At 40.2% G+C, this 23,911-nt stretch overlaps 1 protein-coding gene across 1 annotated transcript in view; it reads right to left on the bottom strand.

The window, feature by feature from the left end:
• TMEM131L (transmembrane 131 like) overlaps positions 1-23,911 on the bottom strand; it is a 72,045-nt gene that overhangs the window by 25,415 nt on the left and 22,719 nt on the right. Inside the window, exons 4-15 of the mRNA XM_075287976.1 lie at positions 23,180-23,242; positions 21,969-22,092; positions 13,570-13,686; positions 11,915-12,010; positions 10,094-10,171; positions 9,844-9,994; positions 9,680-9,735; positions 7,964-8,069; positions 4,613-4,715; positions 2,928-3,081; positions 1,254-1,424; positions 118-184 (exon numbers count right to left, since the gene is read on the bottom strand). Coding sequence (XP_075144077.1) covers positions 118-184; positions 1,254-1,424; positions 2,928-3,081; positions 4,613-4,715; positions 7,964-8,069; positions 9,680-9,735; positions 9,844-9,994; positions 10,094-10,171; positions 11,915-12,010; positions 13,570-13,686; positions 21,969-22,092; positions 23,180-23,242 — 1,286 coding nt within the window. The remainder of the gene's footprint in view (positions 1-117; positions 185-1,253; positions 1,425-2,927; positions 3,082-4,612; positions 4,716-7,963; positions 8,070-9,679; positions 9,736-9,843; positions 9,995-10,093; positions 10,172-11,914; positions 12,011-13,569; positions 13,687-21,968; positions 22,093-23,179; positions 23,243-23,911) is intronic.

Below are 23,911 nucleotides of genomic sequence, written 5' to 3'. Positions count from 1 at the left end.
GAACTATTAAAATTCATGACAGGAGAAGGAGGTGTTTAAAATGTACACAAGAGATGATTGATAAAAGCAAACAACCAAAGCAAAAAGCGGACAACTATGCTTTTACATGATATTTACCAGAGTTCAAGTGCTTGATAATGGGGTGAATCCCACACTGTGCAGTATTTATCTGCTGGATTCCAGACTGAAATAAAATAGAAGATCAAAATCATGTTACGTACAGATAACCTTAAAGGGGTTATCCCATAACAAGGATCCTATCTATACTGCTAGTTTATGTGGATATAAGACTTTTTCTAAATACATTGCTTTATCAAAACTGCTTTGTTTGGCTGCTATCTTAATTTATTCACTTCATTGTTTACATGTGTTTCTATGACCAGGGGCCCCAGACCAGGGGCTTATCTGCTCAGTCCCCAAGTGACTAGCTGCCTGCTCTCAGGGGGGGAGGGAGGGGCTGAGTGCTGGGAGCAGCTCTGAGCTGTGTATGTCTCTGCCACAGACAAGCAACTTATCTCCTGCTCTTCCACTTATCAATCGGTTTAATTGAATTTGGCAGATAAGGGCTGCGATAGGGAGTCCTATCAGTAGAAGTACCTCTGTATCTATTACAAACTGACTCAAATCCAGCTCTGCTACATGAGCTTCTACATCAGCTTCATACTGTGGTAATTCATTTACAACCAATCCCTCAATACTACTGCAAACATAGCAGATAGCAAGTGAAACCCCGCCCACCAATGTGTGAAAAACAGGAAGTGAAGAGAGCACACAGCCTGCAGGTTGGTGAACAAGTGTGATGGGAATACCCCTTTAAGAGCTAGGTTAAACAGAGTTCTTTGCATTTTGTGGTGGATTCCGGTTTCAATGGGAGCCACTCACTTTTTCCCCCGCTAGCTAGTAGCAGACAAAAAAAAAAAAGAAGCAAGATGCCCGATCTTGCCGCTTCTATGGCTCAAGACACGCTCCTGTTTAGGCCCATTCATTCGGATCTAATCAGGAGCGGAATGTCGCTTTGGGAAAATAGAAGGGCCTGAGACGGTGGACTGGCCTACCAACCCCACAGCCCTGAAACAGTCTAATGCTTAACTTTTTTTTCCCTCTATTTTTGTACCACCCTGGATCCCAGAGAGAACAAGAGGAGAACGTGTTTGCACAGCCAGTCTCCTCAGTCTGAATTAGTAGATAATACACAACTTTCCTGTATTACTGTATCTCACATTTATACATGCTAATACAAGAAGAAAACTCACCTTAGATAAAACCTTTTGCACCAGCATAGGAATCTCAAATGTAACACCTAAGGACGTGCTTATCATTATGTTGGTCAAAAAATTCCAGGAAGATTCTTTGGCATTAGTTTTCAATGTAAAAATATCCCAGCAACCTGGAGGAACTGGCAGCAAGCGAGTGAAGTTAAGGATCTGCAACATGAAAAAAAATGAAAAGTGAACTACTGTAATATAGTGTCCAGCCCCTCGCTCACCAGATCCTGCAGGAAGCAGCTTGTTTCTACACATATTCCTCTAACACAGTAAGGCAGGAGGCAAATTATTGCTTTATACACTCTGGTCAATGCAATTCTAGGTTTTTCCCTCCTTTCATAAAAGTATTTTCCCTGAACATGATTAGCAAGTACTTTTACATATAGCATGACATAATATAATATAGCACTGACTGTATTCGATAGATAGATAGATAGATAGATAGATAGATAGATAGATAGATAGATAGATAGATAGATGTTAGTTCACCAGTAGAGGTCACTGCAGCAGCATTACTTTACAGAGATGATAAAACAGTGAAGCTGGGCACACACATAAGATACTGTAGCTTTTGCCTCCAGATCCATGTTTGCTAGACCAAGTACAAACAAGAGAATGGAGTAAGTCTGTCAAACAGTTCTGACTATGGCTTAACTCTGGAGAGCAGAATGACTGAACAGGTCATCAGAACGGATCTCCTATTTACCCTATAACATCTGCTGTAAGGGGAGAGTCAGAATACCACCATACACACAAGACTGACATTTATGGAATATGTATGACTGGAGAAATTTATTATTTATTAGTCTTTTTTTCCCCCTTTTTAGAAGTGTGTGCCTTTTTTTTCCACGCATCTAATTTACTAAAATATGGCTCAGTGATTAGTACTGCAGCCTTACAGCATTAGAGTCCTGGGTTCGAATCCTGCCAAGGGCAACATCTGCAAGGAGTTTGTATGTTCTCTCTGTGTTTGCGTGGGTTTCCTCCCACACTCCAAAGGCATACTGGTAGGGAATATAGATTGTGAGCCCTATACAGGACAGTGATTGTCATTGTCTGTAAAGCGCTGCGGAATGTGATGGCGCTATATAAGTAAGCACAATAAATAAATAATAAATGATAAGCATTTCATAAATTCACCTCAAGGAAATGGATTCGACTGTTGATATTATAGGGGCTTTTTGGTGCATTTTTTATATCCATTTAATGTAGTGCATTTGCCCCTTCTTTGCAATTTTTAAAAAAATTTAAAGTAAAGTGAAAAAAAAGTAAAAAAAAAAACCACAAATGTATTGAAAACTCTTACTACTGATAAACCATGCCCACTTTCCCTGACAATAAAGCAAAGGTATGAAAGATCTTTCAAAACAGGCAAAACATAATAAAGGGTAAAAGGGACAGGATTAGAAAAAAAAATGGGCACAATAAACTTGATAAATGCCCCCAATAAGTGTGAAAGAAGGCCATCATGTACCTTCTGCTGGATGCTATGGAGAGCACAGAACAAAGTCATTTCCCATAATAGAACAAAGTCTACATCTAACATATAAGCATTGTACTACATAACTGTCATCCCCATTACTACATTACAAGGTGCAGATATTGGAATTCCCCAGGTAAAACAGGTACAAAATAAGTAAGCCACTATTACTTCCAGCATACCTTTAAGTGTCCTCGGACTTGTTCTGGTACAAAGACATCAGTGACAACTACAGGAAAGTGCAGGTTGTTTTCCAGCCATAATGACCACAACCCAGAAGGATCCTGAAGTTTTTGAACGTAAAATGATATATTTGAGGTGTCGAAATTCAAATACCTGAAAAATATTATGTTATTTAATATTAGACATGGGCATTTATTTCAGATCGTCACATTAATAAGCACTGTATAGTCTCAAATGTAGAGCTATGGTTAGTCTACACCAGTCTTCTACAACCAGTGGCTATTAAGCTGTTGGCAGTTCTAGAAACTATTATGTGTTGGTGGCAACTGATATCTCAAGAGTATAAGAACTTGGCATTACGGTCACATCCATATCAAAGTCACTTAGCAGTAGGGTCAAAACCATACCAGTAAGCCGTATGTTTAATAGGACGTTACACTTTTACTCTTCAGTATGGCTGTGAGAACTGGATCAGATGACCACTTTTGAGGTTCATGGGCAAACAGGATCCTCAACCACCTGAAGAAGCTGCACAGAAGACAACGGAAACCCAGCACTCGGCTCTTTCAATACAACACTAATGCCTTTTTCCTGCTCCTTATTGAAAGAGCTACTTGCTGGGATTCTTTTGTTTTCCATATTTATTTGGTCGTATGTGAAAGTGTCTCATGACCAACAAATAACTGGGGACACCGGCCTACAGGATGGACTTGACAAACAACTAGTGTATCAGAAGACCATATTTTATATATATTATCTATCTATATACACACACACGCATACAAGCACACACGCAGGCACACATACACACACGCATACACACACAGGCATGCATACACACACACACACACGCATACACACACAGGCATGCATACACACACACACACTAGTTTCATAATTATTTTGGTTTGATAGTATACTCCCCAACATAAAAACTGCAACACCAAGGACAAACTAAGGCAAATGATCCAATTTTCAAGCACCTAGCTCCAATATTTGATATGTGGGAGGGGCATAAAAGTCAGACTGAAAGCAAAGTGTTTTAACCGTATTAAATCTCAAAAATCATATCAAGTGGTATATGATGCTGTATCCCAAGTGCACTGTGGCCAAGTACTATTTCGGTACACTGGAGGAGGGAGCAACAGGTATCACTTGGTTTCCTTCCATTAATAACCTCACTGACAGCATGTGAAGGTGTTCAAGTGTGGCCATGGTGCTCATACTCGATATTAAATAAATTGAGATGTTTTTAATATCTTGTTTCTTTTCTTTAAGGATTTGCATATCATTTAACATGTCTATCAATCATGTGAGCTCATCTTTTTTTGGGGGTGGGGATGGGGATAGGTTTACATTAGCATCGCGTCTCCGTTGTTTGGGTCCATTGGGGATCAGAGGTTACACACAAAGCCTGCTGGAGCCCATTGACAATAATGCGGTCCATCGGCTGTGGTTTTTAAACTGAAACCAGAGAAGGAAAGAAATAATCCTCTACAGAGGACATTTTCCTCTCCCGAATTTCGGCAAACACTGCGAATGAGTCTCAGATGTGAATGTAGCCTTAGTGTTGCAATTTCAAAGTAAGGGAGACTATTACATATATGAAAATAATGCTTAGCTTCAGCTCATAGTCACAGATATAAATCATAGATAAATGTTTCATCATGTGGTGTACACGTACCCCTCTGTTATGTTGTAGGAAACACACAGGGATGGGGGAGGAACAGCTTCTGGGACGGGGAGTCGTTTTCCATCAGAGTCGTCACACTCAGATTCTCGCAAGGCTGTGGCAAAAGTCATGAATGCCATGTCATGTCATGTTGAACACTCCATGACTGACAGTGTTCCATATATGAGTATGCATACAGAGATAGCTGTCACTAATGTAACCAGACCACCCAGTGGATTTCAAAAAGCTCTTATAGATATTAGGATGATCATATTACTTGAGACAGTCAAAACTTAAACCATACCTCCAGTTATAAACAACTTTTCATAAATGAATAGTACAGGTGAATAAGAACCTTTGTAAATGAATCTTATTAAGATGATCTATTTGCTACCAGTTATTAAGCTGTTCTTCTCTTATTTTCAATCTGTTTGTTTACATTGGATTCATCTTGTCCTCACACAGATCTATGAAGAAGGGAAAGGTGGAGTGTGGTGCGCAATTGATTTACTTCCTCATTCTGTGCACTAGTATCCTCTTATCTACAAACCTAGCTGGGTTGATGCGCAAATAAAATGAAATAGCAATCACAAGAGTGTCCTTTCTATCATCCCCTCTTCATAGACTAATATCTAGAAAGTAGCAGTGAAAATTGGAGAAAAAACATTTCTTTAATAAGACATATTACACAATTTCCTGTATTAACCTGTACTATTCATTTATGAGAAGTTGCTTATAAATGAAGGCATGCTTTAAAGAGGACCTTTCACCATATCCGGGCACAGGCAGTGTTATATACTGCCGGAAAGCTGACAGTGCGCTGAGTTCAGCACACTGTCGGCTTTCCCCATCTGTGCCCGGTGTGAAGAGCTTACGGTCCGGTACCGTAGCTCTTCTATGGTCAGAAGGGCGTTTCTGACAGTTAGCCAGAGACGTCCTTCTGCCTCGCGGCGCCTATCACGCTGTGCTGTGGAGCGGGGAGGAACGCCCCCTCCCTCTCCTGATAATACTCGTCTATGGACGAGCGCTGCGAGCAGAGGGAGGGGGCGTTCCTCCCCGCTCCACAGCACAGCGTGATAGGCGCCGCGAGGCAGAAGGACGTCTCTGGCTAACTGTCAGAAACGCCCTTCTGACTGTAAAGTGCTACGGTACCGGACCGTAAGCTCTTCACACCGGGCACAGATCGGGAAAGCCGACAGTGCGCTGAATTCAGCGCACTGTCAGCTTTCCAGCAGTATATAACACTGCATGTGCCCAGATATGGTGAAAGGTCCTCTTTAACATTTCAGTTGAAAACCTTTTTAATGATAAACAGTGTCATGTATTAGTATTCTAGTTTCTTTTACAAGTATTTTAGCTTACGTGGTTGCCTGTTAGTGTTTATTTAGCTCCTGAGAAATGTAAGAACTACTATTTTGTCAGTTTTTACCTGTCAATACCAACATACCAATTGTACAATTTCTATGTGTATACAAGTATATTCAAAGGAAATAAGCAATATCATTGTACAATGTTTTGCAACAACATAATCATCATCCCTGAAATTCTCTACTACAAAGTGGCATAGCACTTCACACCCTAAGGGTGTGATTGTTATGGGTAGTAAGGAACAGATGGCTTGCGTGGAAAAGTTGGATGTTTTGCAGCTGACAGCTGGATAGAGAGAATTTTAGGGATAGTGAGATGCAAGAAGTTTTGAGGAAGATTATTGTAAAGCTGTGAACTGCACATTTCTTTGAAGAGCAGTTTAATGGTACTTTCTTGAGCAAGGGTTGCTGTTTTTGTGGCAGTTTTCCATGCAGACTTCTAAGCTGAAGCAAGAAGTGGATCCTAAAGAAATGGGAAATCTTTTTGCTACATCACCTTATGGCTTTGGCTCAAAAAAACTGCATAAAAAACCTGCCACCAAATTTTATTTTCCCCTCTGCTCTTTCCAAGAAAGTTGCAGCTTATGGCTTTCCCACAAAATACTTGCAGTACACGATCCCTACAATTCTCCCTTTCCGACCATCAGCTGCAAAACACCAAAACTTCTCCACACAAGTTATCTGCTACTTACTGGTTCTTACAGCACCTTCCTACAAGCTGCCTTCTATATGCTGACCCAACATCCTCTACTTACTGCAAAACACCCACCAATGCGTCTCTCAGTGAATCCATCTGCTGCTTACTGACCCCTAACCTTCCCTCCCATGAGCTACCTTCTGCTTACTGACTCAACATGTCATTTGCCATCTGCGGTACAACATCTCCTAACGTATCTACTACCATAGTCTGCTGCTCACTTAGCTCCTTGAATATGCTTGAATGTTCTGTCAGAAACATGTGAAGGAAATGGCAGCATTGCAAAATTTTCCATAACACCAACAGTCTTTCTTAAAGGGGTTTTCCAGTAAACTGGGAGAAACCGAGGTGGTATTCAGTCAGAGATGGAGTAAAAACTTTTTTTTAAAATAAAATAAAGATGCTCATCTACACCCAGTACTCTGTCAGGTACACTGTTCAATTCTATTCATGCAAAAACTGTTCCAGGAGTAAGGGGGCGTTCACACTTGTGCCCTTGTGTCATTCCACCAGGTTTCCGTCCTAAACCCCAGTGAAACTGGACAGGGGACAGCTTTGCGGCAGTCAGTTTTAAAACCTATTCATTTGAATGGATTCTAAAAGCAAACCACTGGTGTCCGTATCCAGCCTTTCTGCTGGGAAACGGTTTTTTGTGTCTGGCCAAAAAAAAAAACCCCGGTTTCTCCGCATAGAGGCTGTAGGCAGACACCGGCGGTTTGCTTTTAAAACTCATTCAAATGAATAGGTTTTAAAACTGACCGCCAGAAAGCAGTCCCTTATCCCGTTTCACCGAGGCTTAGGATGGAAACCCGGCGGAATGAGAAAGGGCGCAAAAGTTAACACCCCCTTAACCAGCTCCACTGGCCTCAGTGGTTCCATAATAGGTACAAGTGATGTCATCAGTATACAACATGTGACTTTAAACCAATATTCCTTAGATTTACAACTATTTTTAGGGTTAGTTTGTACACATATACCTTCACCTCAGGAAATGTTAAGTAGAGCTGTATAACAGGATATTATCTAATATACCTCCCCAAAACAACCCTATCACCTATAATTGTGGACATACTGCCAGGATCCTTCTTGACAAATACAAAGGTTGCAATACACTTAGCAGGGTATAATATTTGCTTACTGTCCAACTAATCCAGCTAAGGATTCCAAAGAAAAGGAACCAGTGCTAAAAGGCCACATTATTGGCCAGAGGAGCTGCCCTTTAAGGTGTAATAGTGAAAAACCCTATTCCCATAAGGAATTATAGATAAAAAAAAACAAGCTGAAATGTTGGTGGCTTACCTGAGCAAACAATGGTTGCCGCTTTTGTGAAATTGATGGAAGAGCTTAAAAGCATTACAGGATCAAAACGAACAAATAAATTGTCACCAAGAAAATGGTGAATATCCTGGGAAAAAAAAGAAAAGAAAATGAAAGAATTTAACTAGATTCTATATCAAATAAACAGGTCATCAGCTTTCATTACCTTGAATCTCTATACAGGGGTTACCCAGGAATTTTAGGACACATCCTCATATAGAAGCAGTAATAAAGCCTGTCTAAGATAGGAAGTTTTAAAAGGGTTGTCCAAGTCCATGAGCCACATAAAATAATCAGGATAAAAAAAAAAAAAAAAAAAAAAAGTACTACCTCTCCTGATACCCGGTTTCCAGTAGCGGCTGCTGTGTATGGTTCAGGCTGGGTTCACACCAACACTCAGTTTGGGTATTCTGTATTCCCATTCCACTTGAAAAATGTGGAGAGAAAAGACCTGCAAGCATGACTTTTCTCTCTGCATTTTTCAGGCAGAAACCCAGTGGACCCCAGTAAAATAAAGTCCACAGGTAACCGCTTTTTAAGTGGACTTGGTTTTCGTTTCTTGGGTCCCCAAGAACAGAAACCCGCACACAGGTGTGAATCTAGCTTCACCCAGCTAACATCAGCAGTTACATCCAGGTTGTGTGAGATGACCATTGTAGACAATCACAGGCCTCAGTTGTGACCTCTTCACAAACAGCACGTGAGTGACTGAGCTTAGAAGTGGTGCGCTGTTTGTGAAGAGGTCACTGCTGAGGCCTGTAATTGATGGCAGCATTCATCTCACACAAAGAGGACATCATGCCGGAGTACCTGTGCACAGCATCCACCTTCTGGAAGCCGAGGACCAGTGGGAGGCGAGTGCATTAATATTTCATTAACCTTATTTGCAGCACCTATAAACTTTAAAACAAGGACTCGCGCTACACAGTTGATAAAGGGATTATCTTTTTCTTCAGTGTGTTATGCATGGATACTTCTCTCTAGTACTAAAAAGCATCTGTAATGGTATAAAGTCACCACAACTAATGACAGATTCCCTTTCAGTTAATTGTCATAGTAACTAGACAGAACACACAATGCCATAATGCTCGCTATGATACAAGGATCAATAAACTCTGCCAGGCAATTCAAGCAGCCATGAAAAAGCTTAACTGCGTAGTCGTAAAAATCTTATTACCTCTACCACCAAGGTTCAATTTGTGCATCGAAAGCATCTAAGTAAAAGCCTACACTGCCTTTTAAGAAATAGAACATTAATTTACTTGCATAAAAGTAAAATCTCTCCAATGGAAAAAAAAATAGGAAGAGATGCACTTATGTATAAAAAAAAAGGCCCCAACGTTGTATGGTTAATATCACAGACAATGGAAAAAGGAGTATTTTAGACTGATCTGTAGTGGCAAATGTGAATCATCTAGAGACATAGGTGGAGTGCAAAATTTGGTGATTAAAAGGACATATTTCACTTGGACAAAATTCCAACAACTTCACATCAATCGTCAGTCCAAATCCTGATAAAAGTAATGCTGAGTCTACATAGTAGATTCCATACTAAGGCTGCAACAACCAGTCCTGCTGTGGTTATGTTGATGTAAATGGCCCAAATTTGGTTCAGTGGAATTAAGATCTGGCCAATCCATCTGTACAGATCACTGACTATGCATATGTCACACAAATACTAAGAAATCATGAAATTACCTGCATATGGACCAGCCCATTGCCAGAATTCAATACGTACATAACCATTGAATTATCTGTGCAAAAAAAAAAAAAGAAATACATGGTCACACTGCGTAAGCATTTGTGAACTTAACCATGCTGACTTTTATTCATACTCATTAAGTGGATTGACTTTGCCTTACCAATGTCTTCATTTCGCTCAGTTGTAACAAAGATCATAAAAATATTCTCCAGTATGTATTTCCTGAGGGTCTCCAGGTCATGTTGGCTGCCATCCAGCCTGACAGCAAAGTAGACCTGCAACAGCAGAGAGTGCCCGGACAGGAAGCAGCTCTACAAATCATAGCAGAAAAAAGCAATATGTTATGAATAGTAGTAATAGACTGAAAGGTACACACAAGACAGACATCCCCAAAGACAGGTGACACATACTCTGCACGGCTGCCGCTGTTTGAAAGGAATGTTGCACTTCAGACGAACCTGCCATACACTGGAGTTTATAGCTTCTGCCTGCAGAAAGAACGCACAACATACTGAATAATTTACTGGTATGCTAATAAAACAATGAACTCATCCGCTGACTCAGCACACACCATTATGCAACATATCTCCGTGAGAAGAGCAACACATACATGTCAGTACTATAAGGGTTCACCCAGTAGGATGGTTTCATCTCCTGCAAGCGAACCCTATAAACTGTCCAGAAAGATATTAAAACACCTGAAGTAGTTTCAATAATATTCCTCCCATCGTATTTAACAGACAAAATAGCACAATATACAGCGTCAAAACGATAGCAACCTCATATGATCAGAGCATCATGATTTTTATTAGAAATTAAAGCCATGGGACTACTATGAACCTATAACCTAGGTATCATGCAACACCTTAAAGTAAATATGGCACTTAAAGCTGCATTTAAATGGGTTTTGCTGCTACAGATTTTGACCACCACCCACTGAACAGAAACCTAGAGTGCCCCATGGGAATTAAGTGGTGATGTGCACGCATGCGCACCAGTATATTAACTTCTATGGAATTTCTGCAGCTTGCCATCCTGGAAGTATATGGAGTGGTGGCAAAGCATATGCATCACTGCTCCATTCACATGGAAATTTGGTGAAGCTTGCCAATCCCCAATTTCCTGATCACTTGAGGACACAAGACAAAGCAGATATGAGAAAACCCATATAACATTTATTTCAGTTTTGGAAAATTTACAGAATGTTAACAAGCCATTCGACAAAGGGTAGAAACAAATAGGTTTCATAGGAAAGCTCTATAAAAAAAAAAAAAAAAAAAAAAAAAAAAAACCCACCAAAGATGCTTTCTTGGTGGATAAAATTATGCCTCTTAAATGGATCAGTTTTAAACATGCCGAATCCAAATCCTTTAAAGTAGGGGACTCAAATGCATGACCCATAGGTGGCCCCCGAGACTGTCATATGTGTCTCACAGGGAACTGAAGTCCCAAAGATAGCAGAAAGCAAGCCAAAAGTGGACCATGCTGGGGCCCTTTAATGCTATCATGCTGGAGTGCTGCTGGATCACTGGTGGTAGGTAAGTATAGAAAGCTTCGAGGATTTTTTGTTTTTTAAAGTATTGGAGAGTTATAACAAGGTAGAGGATTAGCAAACTGGCAGAGACACTATGTAAGCCTATGGAGTTAACCATAATACTATGGAGTCAACTGAATGATGAACGATTTTGCAATGTATCAAATATGAAAGGAATGTGGCCTGTTATATTTGTTCTATGTGCGGCCCTTTCACTCGGCCGAGTTTGAGACCCCTGTATATGCCACTGGTAGTTATTTACCTTGCTAATTTTGAGACCCCCCATACGTCTATGGCTATGATATTGCTGGACGCATGGGTATTTTAATTTTGGTATTAAATGACTAACTCTGCACTTTTATCTAAAGCTGTGTACTAGAAAAAAAATATAGATTATAATATTAACAGTGAGAAATTCCGATTATGTTTCATTATAGAGACTAAATACCATATTTTACTAGTACAAAGTAATACCATGACTTGTCCAGCTGTGATGCAGGTTTTGACCTTTTTTATTGCGCTTCAGAGGTTTCAATAATAAAAGTGGACTTCTAAAAAAATACATTTAATGAGGATCTTTGTTACTCACAGCTATGAGACTGTCAATACAGAAGGTGATTCAGTGTAGAAAAGTGTGACTTATTACCAACCAATACATCAAAGCTGAGGCTTTACCAAGGCAGGCAACTTGACATACCTGTGCTTGTGAGAGATGGATATTTGCAATCCGAGGAAACAACACATCTGTTTTCGGAAAAGAGTTTCTGGAAGCAGCAGTCCCCAGACCAAACACCTAGAACAAGTAACAGTTACTGTAAGAGGCTAATAGATAATTGACATATTAGACAGACAATTTTTATGGTTACAGGTTTCACAAAAACATCCATTTAATTAAAAGGATAGTCTGTGCTCAACCCAAAAAAGGGTAACTGTAGAACCATAAAACATTTCCAAATTTTCCAGTTCATTTTGTGTACAGCCCAGCTCATAACACTGATATTTGTATTATACCAGTGGGTCACATGCCCAGGGAAGATTATTATCCCCTGGAAATAAACACTTAAAAATCCTATTGAATATCTGCAGAGAGATTTTAAAAACAGCAATAAAGAGATTTAGAAAAAAATCACTTGGAAACTGCATAACTTCATTACAGAAACAATAAGATTTATAAGCTGAAACCAGCATACTCCTTTACAGATACTTATCCACAGGATAAGGGATAAGTGGCATTTTTCTGGGGACCTCAACGAGCAGGAGAATGGGAACCTTAAAGTCCCCCTCTGCTTCCTCCATGTCAATGAAGCACCAGCATAGTCAAGTGATTGGCGCTCCATTCAGTGCCATGGGGCTTCCAGGACTCTATATTCTAGCAGTGCTGACAGCCCCATAGAAGTGAAAGGAGTGCTGTTTATTTGTGTCCATTGGTGCTCTATGCACAGGGAAGATGCCGGGGGACTTTCAGATTTTCATTCTCCCGATCGTCGGGGGACCCAACCACAGAGTCTGTGATGGGACAACTCCATTAAGTAGTGAAACATATGTTGGAGTAGATATTTCTGAACAGTTTAGCTTTAGGCATAATAATGCATAACTGGAAGGTAAGACATATTGTACTTAGGCAGAAGGTTAATTTCTATCTTATTCACTAAATCTATCACACATTAAAGGGAGTGTCACCATGAAACTCAAACCAGCCACAGTGCATTGTAGGGGACAACAACAATATACCAAACGCCATCATACTTTTAGATATAGATATCAAATAGATGAATGCCATTTAGAAATATGCAAAGGAGGTTCAAGTACAATGGGGGCACAACAGAGCCTCCATGGGCCACAACCTGTAAAGTAAATGCATGTGGTGTATGTGCAAGGATTTATCATCACGGCTTTAGGACAGGAAAAGGACGACAATCTAGTTTAAGGTATGGCAAATTAAATTGAGAAGGAGCTCTTAAAGTTTCTTGCACCCCCATCCCTTCCCGGCTGCACCTGGGTCTTCTGTTCACATTTTCTAAAAACCACTCTGTCAGCGCAATGGTGCATCTATCAGACCATCTAAAAGTGTGCTGGTGCTCAGCATAACGTTCCCTACAATGCAATGTGTCTAGTATGATATGGGAGTTTCCTGGTGACAGGCTCCCTTTAAATCCATACGTTAAATATTACATTGATACGGCAGTATTGCCACTAAGCTCCACCTCCTGCTGGACAAGACGCAAAAAGCCATTAACAGATGATGTGCAAAGCACACAGGTTTTCTGTTGTATTATCCCCATTGTGTTCCTAGACAGCCTTTTTCCTTCAGTTTTGGTGAAGACCGCCCCTGTGACAAGGAATCCTCCTTACCTGGTAGGACAACACACCATGCGATGAGGTGTTTATAAATAGAGAGCTTTCAAAGCTTCCTTCTTCATCCGGCAGGAAAACAACAGTAAAAGAAGATTTCCCTCTAGCTGGAATAACCTAAAAGCCAGAGAAAAAAAACATTCATGATTCACATCCTTGGTATACATGGGCGAATTTCTATGAGGTATTCTGCCTGCATGTAATGCGTCCTATGGATATCAAAACTGTAAGAAATCCAAACACAATACAGCTATATATCACATAGAATACAAACAAACACAACTAAAAAACCTTATGTAGCATAACATATTATTACAGTATAAGAATATGCCAATTCTACAGGTCTAGTAAAGAAACCCTCGACAGTGATGATGTTCCACCAACCATTCCTTGAGGGCCCATGTAAGACTCCAAGTAGTCGATCTTAGCAGGGCCACAAGGCCACTTGGAGCCACACAACTTATTTGTGAGACAAAAGATGTCAGAGAAAGGAAAGATTAAGCATTATAAATTTATCATCATGTCCTATCCTTTGTTCCTCTGGAAGATTTGTCACCGTCAGTGGTTTACGTCAGCAGCTTTCTTCGCTCTCTTCACCGATAACACTAAATACATGTAGCACAGACAAGTATGCATGTGTACAGGAAAGCCAGAAGGAATAAGATACATTCTAGACGCAACATATTTACTGGATGGTCCTAATTTCTCAGAAATAGTCCCGGCAAATTCTGCTTGTCCTAGGTTTATGCAAACCCCAATGCATTCTCAGCAGCTTCATGTGGCCCAGGGTTTAACTAAAATATTAATGTTGGGCCACCAGTTATTGAAGGTGTATGAGCAGCCCTGGACACCAGTTTCTGTATATAATAATAAAGCAATAGTTCTCAACCTGTGGCATGTGTACCCCAGGGAGTATTTTGTGCAGTCTCAGTGGTAGGTGCCATGACTGCGAACCACAGCCACTGGGGTCCCTGACAAGCAAAAGGATTTGCTTGGTGTGCTGTGTGTGCCGATTTGGCTTTCCCAAAGCAGGGTCTCTAATATCACAGACTAGAGTCTGTTTGTAGGTCTCGACTAGAATTTTACTTCGCTTTAAAAGGATGAGATACACTGATATAGAGGACTGCTGAACTAAATACAGTCTAAACTACTAGCCAGCCTATATTGTATGGGTTGAACATAAGATGTGCTGAACATATTATACAACACATCTTAAAGGGGTTGTGCAGGAAGCAGCCATGTTTTCTTCTTCTCAGGAAGAATCATCATGTTTCAGGTCAGTCCAATTCACTTTAGTAGGATGGAGATGTAGCATTGCCATGTAAACCTAGACATGATGTTACTATATGAAAACTTGGCTGCTTTTTCCTTCTTCTCAAAGACCCACACAACCCCTTTAAATAAGAAATATGGAAATGGTTAAATGGGCTCTATCAGCAAAATTATGCTATATGAGCCCCACATATGCGTGAATAGCCTTTAAAAAGGCTATTCAGGTACCGCAAATGTTATTTTAAACATATTTGTAAATCATACCTATCGTGCATGGTGGGCGGTTCTCCATGGTCCGAGGTCATCTTGCTGTCACGCCTTCCTCTCCTTTCTTCTTCCAGCGACGCCCTCCTGTCCTCACTCTTCCCCACCTTCATCTTCTTTTCTTCCGGAATAAAGAAGCTCGCGTAGTTCTATGGGGTGCTTAGAACTACAAAAAAATGGCACCAACGCGTGCGCAGTAGTGCTCTGGAGGGAGCGATACTGCGCACGCGTGGGATTTGAACAGAAGCCGCCGGAAGAACAGAAGATGAAGGTGGGGCCAGGAGAGGAGGACGTCGCTGGAAGAAGAAAGAAGAGGAAGGCACGACAGCAAGATGATGTCGGACCTTGGAGGACCGCCCAGCATGCACGATAAGTATGATTTACAAATATGTTTTTATGGTTTTATTTTAAAATGGGGGAGGGGGAGGTTTAAAATAACATTAGCGGTGCTTGAATAGCCTTTTTAAAGGCTATTCACGAATATGTGGGGCTCTTACAGCATAATTTTGCAGTAGAGCCCCTTTAAAACAATGTAACACAACCTTACATTCATTTACCAAATGCAAAAGCAGGAGCCATTTTTTCGGTCACAGTAAACATTGTACAAGTTATGGTAAATCTTTCACATAGTGATTCAACATTAAAGAATTGTACACAAGTTTAGCTGTTGGTAAAAATGTCCTGCAGATATTTGGAAAGAAATGTGATAGCAGGGTGTGTCACTACAACGCTGCAAGTTTTCAACATACAATTACAAGAAGCGTCTTCACAAATGGCATATCTAAACATAAAATGCTTTTTACGAACCCGACTTTAGAAGGGTTACCGACACGCCAAAACGGTTTTGTGTACAAAGATAAATAATAGCAGCTGACCCAAAAAGGTAAAATGTGAAACACTGTGCATAGACATGCGTGTACAAGCTCTCATAAGGTGAACATAAGGCCGTAGCTTAGGGCTTAGCAGCAATAACTAAAAGGCACTTTCTGAACTGAAACAAACAAGGGGTTAGAATCTCCCCCCCCCCCCCAAAAAAAAACAAAAACAAAAAACAAACAAAAAAAAAACAAAAAAAAACATAACTACAAGCAAAATACACACTAGAGTAATTTATACATAGATAATATTATGGGTAAAAAATATGCAAATCTATTCTCCTGGATGGAATTAGGAGAACAGAGTGCACTCTGTACACCACCCTATAGAGGGCAGCATCCTTAACATCATGAACGACTCAGTTATAAAGTCTTTTAATCATAATGTGGATTTAATTGCCAAATCAGTATTTCTGTCCCAAAAGGAACAGATTCCCAGCTATGGACAGCGCTGTTTTGGCCTATTGGGCCATCCTCAGCATAGCGTAGGGATACTGATTTAGCAGAGTGAGAGACTATAGACCAGGGTATGGGGGCACTCGTCCACATTAGGGAGAGTGTTTGCCTACATAGGCAGTACGGAGACTTACAAGTCATTCCTGCTCCGCTAGGGATTATGGGTAAAAAATATGCAAATCTATTCTCCTGGATGGAATTAGGAGAACAGAGTGCACTCTGTACACCACCCTATAGAGGGCAGCATCCTTAACATCATGAACGACTCAGTTATAAAGTCTTTTAATCATAACACTCTCCCTAATTATAACACTCTCCCTTTACTTCAAGCACTAATCCTCAACTTGGGAAGGTTGATCATATGCACTTGAGAAAGAGCAGTATGCTCGAAACGCGTTGTGCAAAATAAAGTCTTTTCATTGTACCTGGGCGAGCGCGGTTTTCCTTTCATCTTCCACAAGGAGGACGGTCCCTCTTTTGCTTCATTGCCTTGACGTCTTGCAGGCGTTCTTTCCAGCGGCTGCCCATGTCCCTATTGCTTCCAATATTATACGTCATAGAGTTGTTGTGTCACACACAACTCTTCCAGGTGAGCGGCCAATTTTTTGCTTACCTACCTTTTACCCATCATTTCTACACATTGGTCGGCTCGGTGCCCCTCTCTCTCTGTATTTTATCATTGGGAAAAGACATTTTTAACTAAGCACATCCTTGCATAGTCTTTAGAAAGGCTATTCCACACCTACCTTTTGTATGTAAATCGCCTCAGTGGTTTTTGAATGAGCCCGTTTTTATTCACATGCTAATGACTGCTCGTTCGCATCTGCGCCCGGTCTCCGTCTGTCGGGTTTCCATCTTCTGCATGCAGAAGACGGAAACACTACAGACAGTGTCTGGCCGTGAGTGCCAGTGAACGTTTTGGTCTCTCCGCGGCGAAACCGGTATTTTTTTTAAAGCGGACACAAAGTCCTGCATGTCCGATTTTGTGTCCGGGTTAAAAAACAAATAAACTGTTTCACCGCGGAGAGCATAAAACTCTCACGGGCACTCATAGCCAGACACTTTTCAAGCCCATTCAAATGAATGGGTTTGAAAAATGACTGCAGGTTTCAGTCTCTTGTCCAGTTTCGGGCAGGAAACGGAAACTTGCATAACGGAGGCCGGGACGCAGATGTGAACCCGGCATTAGCCTGTCGGTGCACCCCGGAAGTCTCATCGTGCACCCTCTGCCTATTCTTTCCTATGTACGTGTACAGCACGGGCTGCTGCTGCTGACTCCCTGCTTCCTGTTTGCACACACATAGGAGATAATAGCAGAGACAAGTGCTGCTGGGAACTTCCTGTGCTGGCTGGAAGCTAATTAGCATATGAATAAAAACAGGCTCATTCAAAAGCCACTGGGGCAATTTACATACAAAACGTAAGTGTGAAATAGCCTTTCTAAAGGCTATGCAAGGATGTGCTTAGGCAAAAATGACATTTCTCAATGATAGAGCCCCTTCAATATCGAAGACAATATTATTACTGCCACCAAATACACAGATGATCTTGTATGCGCCAATAAATAATGTTGAATAATACAGGCAATCTGTAGTAGTGTTATACAAATCCAGTCGAAACAATGACATGGGTTAAGAAAAGCTTAGCTTCATTTTACAGTGGAGATGAAAATCATTTTCACATTCTTATGCTAGCAAAGCAGAAGTGGAATAAGCAGAGAACTTTATCAGGACGTCCTACTGATCTGGATCCTAAGCTTTGGTTCATCCTAAGGCAGGGATTGCTAAAAGGAGAGTCTTGGAAACCTGCCAGGGGACCACGATGCTCTAGTTAAGAAGAGAACCAGATTCCTTCACACAATATTATCTGTGTCCTTAGAAAGATTTCGAGTAAAAAAATATATATATTTGATAGGGCCCAAATTTCTTTTCTCTCCAGGGGTACCCAGAGTCTGAAAAGGATGGGAAACACTGTCCTAAGAAGTATGTTCATCGACTGTAGTTAACTTGCCTTGAGGAAGAACACCGAGAATAACATTAAAGAATCAGCAATATGCTACTGTAGTGTTACTATGGGACTCAGGCAGGAGTGACTCCAGTAATAACCCTGCATTACTACCACATTAGCAATAACCACATGGTTTTGCCGCAATATTCCTCAAATGAGCAGTTTAAGGGGAGGTAAAGCTGCTTCTAACCAAACCTGTGTTGCTAACCTGCACATAAGAGTCAAGATTTGAATGTGAATATAATCTTATGTAAAAGTACAGGAGAAATCAGTAGTTGACACGTGTGCCAATAGATCTACACAAGGATTATCCATTGTTATCGGATGGATCTCTGTGGTTTACCACAAGAACAAACAATATGTTAATTGGGTCTAAAAACAGGCCATTCACTTGCTTTGGATTTGCAACTTCAGCAGATCTGGTCACAGAAACCGGACCAAAAACCTCATTAAATCCTGAATACGCGAAGGAGAGAAGGTTTGGGCTGACATTTAAGCAGTAGACATAGGTTGCCTTTTTCAAGATCAATTTGCAGTCTTTTTTAAAAGGCCTTTAAAAAAAAAAAAAAAAATGTTCCAACTCAGAATAAAGATGTTTGTAGCTCAGGTGAATGTGCTGAATAATACATTAACATTTGCATCTGATGAAGCTTTGGATTGGAGTTTCTTTGTTCCAAGTCAGAGGCTCCCTATTATGTAACTCAGCAATAGCTAATCGTTCCAAGATTCCTGTACTCGGCGTTCCATAACTTTATGAAATTACCATGTTAGCTTTCTATTCACCACAGAACATAAAAAAGAAAGGATTGTTGTTTATACAGAACAGAGATCAGACCAGAATATAAACACAAGTCCTTTATGTGTTAAACATACATACGGCTTAAAAGATGATAAAAAAAAAAGAAAAGTTATAGCACATGGGGAGAAAAACAAAGCAGCCTCTAAGTACAGCATAGAGTTACAGAAGGGCTGGGAAAACTAGTGCACTACACCCCAATGAGCAGCTATTCCAAACACAGGCAGCTCTGTCCTGCTATATATTAGATCTCAGCTGGGTGCTTAAAACGACACCCATTCCTCTACTCTATTACCATGCTTGGTTCAGGCACATACTAGTCTACACATTCTGACAGCTATGCAATGACTTATTTTGGAAATATGCACAGGTCTCGGTATCCACATCTGCAGTGCATTAGAGACTGCAAAACAAGGAGAGCTATGTCCTAATTGAGGATTTTCAGCCACATGGAGCATGCAAGTGCTGCAAAGTGACCTCACATGCCATGCTAGAGAACGAACACACGCACAATAACATATTTCTGTATTGAAAGAGAAAATATATCAGTATTTCGAAACCTTGTCTACCAGGACCCCATTATAATGTTGGCATTGTAAAATGTTAACATACAAAATATGATATTATTTAGCAATCCAGTGAAGGAAGGGGAGCATTGTGTGTTATTTTACATACCGCAGGAACTGTTGGCTTAAGAGGGGACTGCAGATGCTCTTACAATATTGATACGCTCATTTTATAGCTATCATTTAGCAATTGTCAGCCAATAATTATAGGGTAGGATTTTAATAGGAGGACCTACTAACTCTCCCCTGTAGGGGCAGTAGAATCATTGACACAGGTTCCCGTAATTTTAATCAAATCACCATATGGATCTAAATTTTACTCCTCTTACAATTTAGGTTAAGTCTTTGTTATAGATGCTATATATGGTAGAGGGTATATACCGATAGGTACAAGTTTGCTAATTAGTAATAGGAAGATAAAAAGCATATCAGGCACCAAAACTAACAGCACTTATTACTTGGGGATGGTGGGGGCTAAAGAAAAAATTCCAACTGTGCTGGAATCAGGCAGTGAAAGTAAGTCTTTAAGTAAGTGCTTATAGATGTCATAGAGGTCACTCCTCATCTGGATAGCCATCTTATCTACTAATACTAAAAAGTATTCTATGTGGCTGGCTCAGCCCAGTAATTTCACTGTAGTGGCTTCAGAAGAGGAAAATGTTAGGCGAGTTGTGGTAGCCCAGAATACTTTGACGACAAACAAGCTGCAAACATATGACTGCTGTTGTGGCTTCCTACCAAAAAAGAAAAAAAGTGTTGTCATGCTGAAACTTTGAGGTTTCTTTCTCCTGTTCTGAAAGAACATTTCAATGCAGGTTACGCTTACAAGAAACTAACATAAATGAAAGTCTGGTTTTTTTTTTATTCTGACCGTCACTTCTATCACGCTACATAAATTATAGATGTTAACCACAAGTATAAGCTGACATATAGCACGAACTCTTTTGTCCACAACTGATCTATGAATAGGCTGCTAACAAAAGGCTGGGAGGAGCAGTCACATTTGTCATCCTCCCCTTCAGTCTTCAGAATGACAACCTTTCTTTAAAAAAAAATAAAAATTAAACTGTACTATTGTTAATATTGAGTTAGATAGGTATTTTAAGATAAAATACAGCCTCAATAGGTTAGACTTCGTACATCCATTTCCCTAAGCTATGTATAAACAAGAAAAGAACGTTTTACACTGAACTTTTTAAAGAAATGGGTAATCAGTTCTGAGAAATCCAATGACATACATGATCTGATAGGTGCTGTCACCCTGAGCATTTGGGTATTCCAAAGGTATAAGCTCTAATAATGTTGATGCAATTCAGGGTTACCTAGTCCAGTGGGTGGTGACACTGCACGACATACAGAATAAGAAGACCATGTCCCCAGAGTAACCACAGTGTTACTGCCCACTTGGCTAGTGTACCCTAATTTACAGTAACATTAAAAAGGCTTCTATATTTGGAGTGGCTGAACAAATTTGGATAACCAAAACAGCAAGATGCTCAGGGTGACAGTACCAGATGCAGGACATTGGGATTTTCAGACCTAGTGACAGGTCCTCCAAGTGTAAACTGTTTCCAATTATAGTGATCAGATAGACACAAAGACACGTAGACATATTCATGTCTTATGTACCCAATTATACAAAGAAAAAAATGTATTTGGTACAAAAATTAATGTCCAGCTATGAACTAGAATGTGTTTTGCAAGCAGCTGTGGACAAAAGCTTTAGGTAGATATATCCCCAGAAAATAGATTCTTAATCTTTTACAAGGAAGCCTTTGATGGTAGGTCAACTACAAAATGGTGTAAAACAAAATGGTGACTGTGACTAAACAGCCATGCTTGGCTGAGTGAATACACAAAAAAAACAACCGACCAAAAGGATTCCATGCCACCAAGTTCTATATAAAGAAGTTGCCTTTTATCAGTCTTTCCGAAAACGTGACATGGATAACTGATATTTTTCATGAGATTACCAAAAATATCTGACCTACATGTTTTTCTACTTTAAAAACCATCAAGTTGTTCTCTAGCAGAGGAATGCTTAACTGTATGTTGGGAGAGGGGTCGTCCTAGGAGCTGCTACATGGAAGACACGTGCCAAGAAAAACTAAATGTTTTGGCTCTTGTCCAGTACATAGTTTCCAAAAGCACATCAACACTCACCATGCTATGTACAGGAGACACATGGAAATTTCTACCACTTGTAAACACTGAGTTCACTTCAATATCTGTGTCTCTGCTAGGGTTGAACGCGCAGAATGTCTGCATTTTTGGGAGACCCACTGATCTGAAAAACAAGGTAGGAGAATCGTTTTATATTCTTTACAATTTAAACATTCAACTTTTTTGGTGCACATTAAAATTTCCAAATATGATTATAAAATAAAGTCCAGTTATTCCATAAATGGAAACTTCTACAACTTTCCAATATGCTTTATGTTTCCATTTTTCAACATGTTCAAGATATCGACTAACTACTTTAGAATGAGAACACATGTTCTATTCACAGGCTGAAAACTCATGCAGAACTAGCTAGTTCATTCCTCAGCTGAAAAGTGTATGTATACAATAAACTGCACCCAGTCTTGTATATATGGGCTGGATGCAACATAAAGATCTTCTGACGCACATTCAATCATATTTGTTGGGAAAAAAACCTGACGGGAATAATATATCATTGGGGTCCATTAGTCACTGGTAACATAGTAGGACATATCTGTCACAGTTATAATTCTGTTTTTTGGCTCCTATGATGAAACTGATAAATGTAAATCAGTCTAAGAAATGTTCTATGAGCTGTATGCATTGGCCCAGATTTACTAAAAGACAGTACAAACTTAGACAGGCAGTCTGAAAATACACCAGATTTATCACAGTGACTGAGGTGGGATGGCAAATCTGGTGTTTCTCTAGTCTACATTTATACCACCTTTTAGTTGCTTTACTTGGTGCCAGTATTTTTGACACTATTTTGGCACATTTAAACCACACACCCTTTTCTGAGAATCCACACCCATGTCTAACATGTCGAAAAACGTTAACCCAAACTAAATGAGCCATATTAATGCCAGTGTCTAGTCATAACCACCATTGTTTCAAACTAGCAGTGAGATTTGTGCATTATCTAGACTGCATAGTATGGTATCCCCTTCTCAGCAGAGAGCAGGACTACACCATGTACGGGGTTTGCAGACTTGGAATATAAACAAGTTCTCTGTGCAATGAAAACTAGTATTAGACTGTGAGGAGGTAACAGAAGCGCTCATAAATATTCCACACAAGAACTTCATTTCTGACAATTTATCATTCGATCAGTAGAAATTCCAGGCATGTTACAGGACTTTAAAATGAATAGCAAAAATAAGCATACTCACTGGGCTCCAAAATCCAGAACAGATGGCTGGAGATGTAAGGCCCTCCCACTAGGCCTTCCAATACTGGAAAAAAAAAGTTTAAAAAAAAGTTGTTACCAGCAAGTAAAGCACAGTATGCCATGCCCCTTCACAGTTCCCAATGCCTTTAGCACTTACTGAATGTCTACTTGTTTAAAGATTTCATCCACCGGGCCCTCATTTTTGACAAAGGGCTCAGAGAAGTTTAAGAACAGCGACACTTCTCATCGATCTCCTCACCAGGGTTTTGCTGGTCTCTACTTCCTGGTCCAGTTTCGGCAGCAAGAAATACGAGCTCACCCAATTACTGGTTGAGGAGACTCACTGCAAGGACCAAAGCAGAGACCAGGGACACCAGAACTGGAACTGGACTGGTGAGGGATTGGTGGGAGATATCACATATTTTTAAACCACTTTGAATCATTTGCCAAGTTTTTTTTTCCCCATTGGAGAACCCCTTTAGGCTAAGGCCCCACGTTGTGGAAACGCAGCTTTTTTTTTTTTTTTTGTTACAGATTTTGTTGCGTTTCTTTCAGCTAAAGCCAAAAATGGCTACAAGAGGAATGGGAGATATATATAAAGCACTTCTACTTCTACCTTCTTCTCAATCCATTCCTGGCTTTGGCTCAAAAAATTGCAACAAAATCTGCAACAAAAAAAGTTGCGTTTCCGCAATGTGGGGCCTTATAGTCGTTAACAAAGAAACGTCACTGA

The sequence above is a fragment of the Leptodactylus fuscus genome, chromosome 1, assembly GCF_031893055.1.
Source record: "Leptodactylus fuscus isolate aLepFus1 chromosome 1, aLepFus1.hap2, whole genome shotgun sequence".
Taxonomy (NCBI): Eukaryota; Metazoa; Chordata; class Amphibia; order Anura; family Leptodactylidae; genus Leptodactylus; species Leptodactylus fuscus.
Note: the sequence above shows the minus strand (reverse complement) of the source record. Positions and strands in the feature narration are given on the sequence as shown.